The sequence below is a fragment of the Asparagus officinalis genome, chromosome 10 (genome assembly GCF_001876935.1).
Source record: "Asparagus officinalis chromosome 10, Aspof.V1, whole genome shotgun sequence".
Taxonomy (NCBI): Eukaryota; Viridiplantae; Streptophyta; class Magnoliopsida; order Asparagales; family Asparagaceae; genus Asparagus; species Asparagus officinalis.
In genome coordinates this window covers 60367861-60377707 of record NC_033803.1, presented here as the reverse complement: position 1 = coordinate 60377707, position 9847 = coordinate 60367861, and the positions used below count along the sequence as shown (strand labels likewise).

General features: G+C 36.5%; 1 protein-coding gene across 3 annotated transcripts in view; it reads right to left on the bottom strand.

The window, feature by feature from the left end:
* LOC109825191 (RNA polymerase II transcription factor B subunit 2) overlaps positions 1–8686 on the bottom strand; it is a 25171-nt gene extending 16485 nt beyond the window's left edge. Inside the window, exons 1-4 of one of the 3 annotated variants that reach the window (XM_020391964.1) lie at positions 8292–8686; positions 7715–7784; positions 3998–4271; positions 3618–3785 (exon numbers count right to left, since the gene is read on the bottom strand). In XM_020391964.1, the coding sequence (XP_020247553.1) occupies positions 3618–3785; positions 3998–4110 (281 nt within the window). In that variant the 5' untranslated portion in view covers positions 4111–4271; positions 7715–7784; positions 8292–8686. Of the gene's footprint in view, positions 1–3617; positions 3786–3997; positions 4272–7714; positions 8259–8291 lie in introns of those variants that run through there. The other 2 variants (XM_020391965.1, XM_020391966.1) reach the window with 2 other exon arrangements.

Here is a 9847-nt window from a genome sequence, read left to right as displayed (position 1 = left end):
AATCCTTAAGAAGATAGAAATTTATTGACCAGACCCCTATTAATGAAATAAAAAAAATTAGAAAAGAATTTCTCATGAAGACAGTAATTTCGGAGTTGTGATGGACGCAAGGCTCTCCACATATTTGATCACATGAAAAAATGTTTCATCTTGTGACTTGAAATATGCTAAATCCTTCAATTGTTGAACTATTGTTTGAAACAAACCAGTTCGTGGATCAAACAAGTCCAATCCCTGCATCCTGTTGTATTTGCCAACCAAATAAAGCTTTCCTTCACTAATCCAACTGGACAGCGAATCTTATGCTGTGAGACTTTACTAATTATATTAAAAGTATGCCTAGTTTTGACTTGTTGCATGATAATCTAAAAAAGTATAGTTCACTTTCCAATTCAATTATTTATCAATCCTCTATCATCTACTGCATTCGCACTTGAGAAACAAGAAGGATGATCAGTCTTTTTGAATTTCTCATCTTTAAGATTGAAAGCTACTATGCCTTTCGGTGAGGATGTGTGAAGGAGATTATTGATCTTGAAGTAAACGACTCCACTGAAAGACACAAGGGAATTCTACGGTGTAGATAGCATAAGGAGGATCCTTGTCGAGAACTCTCCAACACCTCTTCCTAAATCATAGATTTCGACGCGTAGGCTTCATGTCTTATTTGCAAAATCATGCCATCGATAGAAATACTAGACCACTTTGTAGCATTTGTTGTGTGCATCATGCCCAATTCTAGCCCTTCGATCAAGGAAATCAATGGTGGGTAAGTGGTCACTGCCTTTTGGTAACATTGTTAACTCCCTAGTACTTGGATTGTAGATGTGCAAACGAGTCACTGTGTTCAGTAATAAAAGACGATCGACATGTTGTGGATGTGTCAAAGTTCTTCGTCGAGAATTCCTTTTCAAACATGAGATTAGCATGTATCTTGGTGGGTGTGTAGGCACATATTCCAATTTCCCGTTGCTCATCTATAGAATAAGGCGTAATCAGGAGCTGAGGCTTCTTTCTCAAGAAATCCAGGTGTTTTTTTAATGAAATAGGGATCGGATATCAAGTCACACTACAATGTGCGCACACATTTAAACCTAAGAAGACTTTTCAGAGGAAGTTTGGTCAGCATTTCCGTAAGGATGATATCTTCGTATGTTTATAATACTATCCTTTGTACAATTTGAAAAATTTCTGTACGTACCTAAAAACAGAAATATTCCATCATGGAGATTTGAATATCTTGTTAGCCAAACATCAACAAATATATTATAGTGTAAGAGATGACAAATAACAACTTACATACATTAGCTATTAGTGGATTTGATTGATTCTTTCAACTAGATCCTCTTCGCCCAATGAATAAGTACGAAAATCATATAGACAAAAAGAAAGGAAAGAAAAATAATTAAAAGCAAAAAAAAATTTATACAAATAAATTGGGAATGAAGAGGAAACTTACAATTAATTTCTGTCAACAATAGGGGAAGAAATAAAAAAATTTAAAAACGACCCAATCCAAACTTTTATCGCAAAAATCAACCCATTCCGAACTTTATTACAGAAATCGACCCAGTTTCTCGCCACGTTAGCATCGTGGCTAAAAACTAGGTCGTTTTAAAAAAAATCAAATTCCTAATTAGTCGGGGTTAGCAACCCCGACTAATTAGAACAACCTCTCATTCCTTGTAGGATTAGCAAGGAGAATTAGGGACCAAACTCTTTGGGGTTGCCAACCCCGACCATAATGGTCTGGTTTTCCAACCCCAATTATTTTGACGCTTTGCCAACGCTTGCGAATATGTCAACCAAATGGTCGGGGTTGCCAACCTGATCATTTGGCAGATCCTCCCACTCGCTCAAAAATGGAGAATCGGCTACGAGACCAAATAGTCGTGGTTCCCAACTCCGACTAATTAAAAAAATTCCCTATCCACTCCCTGCAAAATGCTAGCGAACGATAATATCAAATTCAGAATCTTAATCAAAAGGAAAACGTAGATATAAAACCCTTATTGGACATAGAACCATTCACAACCCAATGGGTTCAACCCAATATCCAAAACTTATTCTAATACTTCCCCACAAGTTGGAGCTTAGATATCTATCATGCCCAACTTACTACACAAAACAAAGAACATCTTAGAAGAAACCCCGATGGTAAGAATATCCACTAATTGTTCTTAAGTGGGAGTGTAAATGGAGTGCAGATCACCTCTTTCATTACATCATCCCTAATCAGGTGACAATCAATGGCTACGTGTTTCGTCTTCTCATGAAAGACATGATTCTTAGCAATAAAAATAGCAATCTGATTATCACAATACATGGGCTATACAACAAATTATAGTTCAAACAAAAAATGGAAGAAACGTTTACGCATGAGATGAGAAGACAAACTTAAATTTAGGAGAAAGAAACCCAAGAAATAATATGCATTTAGTTATAGCATACGAGTATACTACACATGTTGCAGGAATCTACTGATCACGTTTTATGGTATCACATAAATATTTACATAAAGATGATATCATATAATGCTACAAGTTGCATGAATCTGGCTTATGAGGTTGTTGGTCATCTATCAGAATCACATTTTCCTTAGCACTACAATACTTACATAGAGAGGGTGTTTGAAAGAAGCAGAAGACTTCACAGTTAACAGTTACACGAGTATGACACGTATTGAAGTCAAAATTCAAGGTGGATTCTTGAAATTGTCCCGACTGAACAAAATCGAGCTCTGCCACCAAGTTCTTCAACACTTCATCTCACAAGTAGCATGCGTCATATCTCTGTATTTAGTCTCCATACTAGACTGAGATACCACTTATTGCTTCTTATTTCTCCAAGTTACTAGATTACCACTAACAAAAGTACAATATCTGTTAGTGGACTTTCTATCCACCGTATCTCCAACATAGCTCGAGTTTGAATAAGCAGAGATCTACAAATGCCCATGCTTTTTATACAGTAAGCCCTTTCTAGGAGAGCTCTTGATGTATGCAAAAATCCTCATAGCTGCTCTCCAGTGAACCTCTTTAGGCATGTACATGAATCGACTCAAAAAGCAAAAAATATATCAATCTAGTAACTGTAAGATCAACTTGTCAATCAACTTCCTATACTGCCTAGTGTCCTCAAAAGAGATCTCTTTCTTCGTTCCAAAAGTCCACATCTGCTTCCACTGGGGTGCTGACCGGTTTACAACTGAGAAAACTAGTCTCCTCTAGAAGATCTAAGGTATACTTCTTTTGGAAGAGAAGTAACCCAAGTTTTCTATAAGTAACTTCAATCCCAAGAAAGAGTTTCAGCTTTCTCATATCTCATTTTGTCTCTTATGATCGTCTTACCCAATCATTTCGCACCCTTATTGGATACGGGTTCATTCACTACCCAATGGGTTCAACCCAATATCCAAAACTTATTCTAACACACAATATAGATAACAACCAAAAGTTTTCTCAAACGTTAGCAACAAATTAATTAATAAAAGAAGCCAAAGAAATATCAGAGAACCATAAAATTGCAGCCATGTTTGCTCATTTTGATATTGGAATCATTGGAACATGATTGAGTCGTCCTACAGCATAAGACTTCATTCATAGCATATAATTTACCTGTCATTGGCCTCAATAAAAACCCTCAGTTGAAGTAACCTATCAATCGCCACTTTGTGCTTAGAATATCCATCTGCTAGCACCCACTCTTCCATAAACTTGGCTGTCACTGGCGAATCAATAAATAACATTTGTAGAACATACTTCTTCGCTAGAGGCGGGAGAGACCTAAGAAGAAAAGCTCATTAATTACGCTGAATCTAAATCCCTTCTTCTTTTTTCTCAGTAAATATAAAGATGAAAGAGTCCCAATGATAATCAAGCAGTCATCAGCCGATCTATCAGATTTTGTGCAAGAATCCAGTTCGGATCAGCTTGATTCAAGCTCCCATGGAATACACTAAAACCATGACAAAATGCAACAAGAGAGGGGAGTGAACCTGAGGACGGCTTCACAGATAAAGGAGCTCTCGTAGAGTTTGTCAAGCTTAACAGCAGGGAGAGCAGCCACCATGTCCATGAAGTTTCTCGCGACGATACGAACTTGTGGCATTTTTGCCTATTCTCCGATTAAATCTTCTAGGGCTTTCTTTTTCTATTTATTTTTTTCTTGTTCCTTTTGGTTCTATCCTGCTCTTGTTTCTCCTAAACCAAGTGGTATTGTCAAGCAGAGGAGATATTTACGCACCAGGCTCTGAAACAAGAGAGAATTCACTGCAAAACATAGCACTGGAAGTTTTAGTGACTGAGAATGTATAGAAACGATTACATCTTTCTAAAAATCTAAATAATTTTAAAATGAAATACATACTAGCAAAAAGTGTTCAGTCATTTTAAATATCTTGGACATGGTTAGCCAAATATGTAAAAACATATAAAACGTGTACTATGTAAATATTGATTAAAAAAAGAAGTATTAAAAATACTTGAAATTCAATTATAACTAGTTTTAATGATAAAGGTTATATTCAATGATTTTACACGTTGATTTGGACACTTCAAACTCTAAGTGAAATGCCCACTCTTGACTATTTTCTCAAAATAGTCAATCTAAACAAAGCATTTACATGAGAAAATATAACATAATTCTTCCTTTTATATGATGTATACTTTGGGACATTGGTTTGTTGTCCTATATGTAGTATACTTGAAAATAGTTCTAACTAATCTGTTCCCATTTTGATTTTGTTTTAGTTTTATACAAATATCAGTGTTACAAAGCACAAATCTCTGTTATGTGCACCATGCGCAAGGCGATGCGCGCCTCACAGAATCAAAGTGCATGTCACAAAAAAATCAATGCTGGTTGCATCTACAAGAATTGTTCATATTTTAAAACAACTTATTCACAAAATAAAAGTTCTAGACTCAAATAGTACTAATGAAAGCACAACAGAAAGGGGCAAAATGTCAAGTGGTTATACTCAGAAACAACATAATCACAAAATATAGAGTTCCATTAAGCGACTTATTCAACCACTATACTAAATTAAACAATTGAAAGATGTCGGGGTTTAAAGTCATAGAAATTGCTCACAAGATTTCGACGAAAGGGAAATTTGTCACCGTGAGAGAGAGAGAGAGAGGCGCTGGGTTATCTTCGATTTAGGGAAGACGATTAAGGTCTTGTGTTTTATTTTGTACCAATTGGGGTTTGGGTTTGGATTTGGATTTTGAGTTAATTTCGCAAACAATTGCATTAAAATTTGGGCCGTTTTGCTTGAACGCCCTGAGTTTTGTTTTATCCAATAGAACCCCTTGAACTATCGGATGTCTCAAACAGCCCCCTGAACTTTGGGTTTGGGTTTTGCAGTGATATGATAACTTAGCTTATTTATTTATTTAAAACATTTAAAGATTATTGAGTGACCCCACTACACTTTCATGGTCTCTGCTTCGGGAGCTTAGTGATCCTCATGGGAGCTTGAGGATAGGTGATTCTCATGATATCTTGAGAATAGTGGTGTGAAGCGATACGACGGAGCGAAGGATGGAACGTGAAGCGAGTCGGAAGAACGAAGAATCAAAGCATGATACGGGTGTATCTTCTCTTCGGAACTTAACGATCCTCATGGGAGCTTGAGGATAGATGATTCTCATGATAGCATGAGAATAGAGGTGTCAATCAGTACAGTGGAACGCAGGGGAAGCGTGAAACGAGACGACGAGCAGCAGATTCGAAGAATCCAGTTTTTAGCTCGTGAGTCGACTCATACATGTACATGAGTCGACTCATCAGGTTGAGTCAACTCATGCCTGTCATGCACGAAATCAAGCCCTGTTAGCAAAAGTCTCTGACCAGTCAACTCATCAGTTATGAGTCGACTCATATGAGGTCATGAGTCGACTCATCTCAGTCATGAGTCAACTCATCGAAGGTTTCTTGGTTCGTTTGGGTTTCTGTTCACACGAATTTCTGTTGCTTTTGGGCTTGGTTATTTACCAGATTGCCATCCACGTTTGTACACCTATATAAAGGGTTGTTTAGGATTTCTAAACATCAGTTTTATCTTCTTAAATCAGAGAGAAAAGGAGAGATCAAGATGTAGATCTAAAGGGTTTTAGGTCTAAGTGAGATCCTAATCAAAATGATTAGGGTTTAGATTGTGATGATCAGTTTTATGATCTTAGATCAGAGAGAGATTCTAATATTTGTATTAGGGTTTAGAGAAGATTGAGAGGTTGTTCTCGATTCTAGTGAGATTGTGAGGGAGAGATTGTAATCTTTTGTTCTTCATAATCTAGAAGAAGGTATTTTTCTTCATCATACTAAATTATCTTGTGTTTTAGTTGTCTTCTTCTCAACCCACCTTTTGGTAATTCCGCGACCAAAGGATGCTCGCACGGCGACTCGTATCATATATAAACAAAGCCGTGTTATTTTTTTGTACCTAGGGTATCAAAAATATCAAAATAGATTGTTAGGGTATCTAAGTAAAAAAGAGTGATATTTTGATGCATCAAAGTGCAAACCCCTTTATTTTATTATAACTAGGATATCTAGACTACACTTTCCATACTACTTGTAACTACTATGCAATCCAAATGGAACGACCTCACACTTTTGCATGTAGTAGTGTACGAGTAGCTTGGAGGGTATAGTTTCTTAGAATTATCCTTATTTTATTAAAGTGATTGTGAAAATGGAAAAAAATCAATGACATCTTTAATTCATCTCTTAATACTTTCCCTCAAAAAGAGTGATGATAACTATACTATAGTTTTCGTATCACTTTATACAATAGGGTCTAGCCGAGTTGGTAAGCTGCATGTCTATGAGTCATGCTTTAAGGTCTCAGGTAGGAAACATCCACACGAATGTGGAATACTTGAGGCCATGCATTAGGCGGGGGTGGAAGGGGGTGCCTCTTAGCCATGCCTAGGGGTTTGAGACCCATGTTCTGAAGGATCATGAGGTAGTTCCCTCACCAAATAAAAAAAATTTCATACTACTATGATATTACCACAAACAAAGGAGTGAGATCATTGTGACTTAGTAGTTTCTTATTAGAAATTTCAACAAAGGACCAAAATTTTGGGGTTGCCATGAAAGTGAATAGTTGGGTCACTCAATAATCTTTGCCTGTTTTAAATAAATAAATAAGCTATCATATCACTGCAAAACCCAAACCCAAAGTTCAGGGGGTTGTTTGAGACATCCGATAGTTCAGGGGGTTCTATTGGATAAAACAAAACTCATAGCGTTCAAGCAAAACGGCCCAAAGTTTAATGTAGTTGTTTGCGAAATTAACTCAAAATCAAAATCCAAACCCAAACCCCAATTGGTACAAAATAAAACACAAGACCTTAATCGTCTTCCCCAAATCGAAGATAACCTAGCGCCTCTCTCTCCCTCACGGTGACAAATTTCCCTTTCGTCGAAATCTTGTGAGCAATTTCTACGACTTTAAACCCTAACATCTTTCAATTGTTTAATTTAATATAGTGGTTGAATAAGTCGCTTAATAGAACTCTATATTTTGTGAATCCGTGGTTATGTTGTTCCTAAGTATAACCACTTGACATTTCCCCCCTTTTTGTTGTGCTTTCATTAGTACTATTTGAGTCGGAAACTTTTATTTTTGTAAATAAAACCAAAAGAGAGTTTGACCAACAAAATTCGAATACAATAACATAAGATAGTTATCAACTAATACCTCTCCTCCTCTTGTATTTCACTTGAAATCGCTTAAAGTAAGACTTGGACTTCTGGGCCTTGACGAATGCCTAAAAGCTCATGGGATAAACTTATGGTTAAGTACAAGGATATCATGAATAGATAATTATGTGCAAAGTGATACATCACTAATCATCATATAATTTGATGTTTCAAAGCTACGAGGCTCTTGACGCTAACTACATGAACCAAGAGTAGTTAAATTACATTAACAGTCTCACTAATCTCGAAAGTAATCAGCTTTAAGATAAGTCATTCTATAGTTCAAACAAAAACCTAGGGTTTAATCCACTTCTCACTGAAACAAAGGACAATCAACTTCGAAATTTAGTTCTGAAAATATCCTTCAAACAGCTAACCACGCTTCATACTAGATTTGAATCACTACCCATCAAAAATTTCAATCTCATACGAAATTTAAAGTGTTCAATACTTGATTAATGAATCAAGAAACAATATAAATACTACAAACTGAAATCATTGGGATTTGTGCAAAGAGATAAAGGTCGACTGAGGATCAATAGAGAGAGAGAGAGAAATTTTGATGGAAATCTTACCATTGTGCTCCTTCTGTGATCGCCTTCGACGAATGGAGAAGAGAGGAACGAGAGAGATTTTTGGGGAGCGGTGTATTTTTGTAGTTTATACACAAAAACCCTAGGTGTTTTGATCTAGATTTTTCTATCTCGGTTTTTGATCCGGGGCTAAAATCTGCATTTGGTTATGGGCTGGGCTGGGCTTTCGAAAGGCCCAGTCTGTTTTAAACCCTTTTGTTGTATTTCCCATTTTCTCCACTTTCTTTCATTTTAGGGAGCGTTTGGTAACCGAAGTGTTTCTTTTTGTTGTGTTTTTTAAAAAAACACCATGACATTGTGTTTATTTTTCAATCGTGTTTTCAAAACACCATTTTGAAAGTTACCATATGAGACACACCCAACCAATTAAACCTTACTCTCGCCCATTGCCGCTCCCCACTACCAACCACTTTTCGGCCGTTATGAAGAGAAAAACATAGTATATCTTGTTGACTTTCTTGTGGGTCGAATCCCCACCTTGGTCTAGTGGAAATCATCTATATTTGTAGAGGGGATTTAGGGAGCATGTTGATTATTTCGGCCGAGTACATGCAGTATCGTTTCTGGTCTACTTTACACGTGCTAGTGATCGGTTGGTTGAGTCAACTTTGCACAGTGAAAAGACTATGGTATATATGCCAAGTACGATGAGCTTTGAAGTCTCCGGCGCGCACAGTCATTATGACTGATGCCACATTAAATGCCAATGGCGATAGATTGTGGGCGCTAACATGACATTCATTAAATGTCGCGTGACTTTTAAGAAATGCTTGTCAGGCCGAGTGATTATTGGAGACATAATGTGTTGGATCTGAGTGGAGGACACATTTCATCTCGGAGTCGTGCATGTTGACAGGACCCGAGTCGGCTGTGCTTTTTGACTCGGATTTGAATCACGAGTCAGGTCGGCCGACTCATTACTTGGGTCGTGTTTTATAGATGCTTTGGGAGTCTGTCAGCGAATCGATACTTGGCCGCTCTTATTAGGCTAGGTAATTTTCAGCGCATAACAACTTAAACAAGTTTAAATTAGAGATATAAGATGACTTTCTTAAATAGATCCTAAATATAAAGTGGTTTTTAGGGGCTGTTTGGTTATTTTCTAAAAAACCAAAAAATAGAAATGAAAACTAAGAAATCTCAAAAAATACAATTTCACACATTTTCATCCCTAAAACTCACCCACAACATCTAATAAAATATTATTTTTATCTAACAACTCATCCATCACATCTAATAAAATATTATTTTCATCCAACAACTCATCCATCACATCCATCACGTCTAATAAAATATTATTTTCATCCACAACATCACTCAACTCATCTCATCTCATATTTAAAAATCACACACATCATCCAATAAGATTGTGACAACTCGTCTCATCTCATTAACATTTTATTTCTTTGTTTTCCTCTCAAAAAGCTAGGAAAATAATTTCCTTAAGTGTGCATCACATCCTCCAATAATATAATAACAACTCATCTCATCTCATCTATTTTCTTATTTTTAAGAAATAATCAAACAAAAGAAAACAA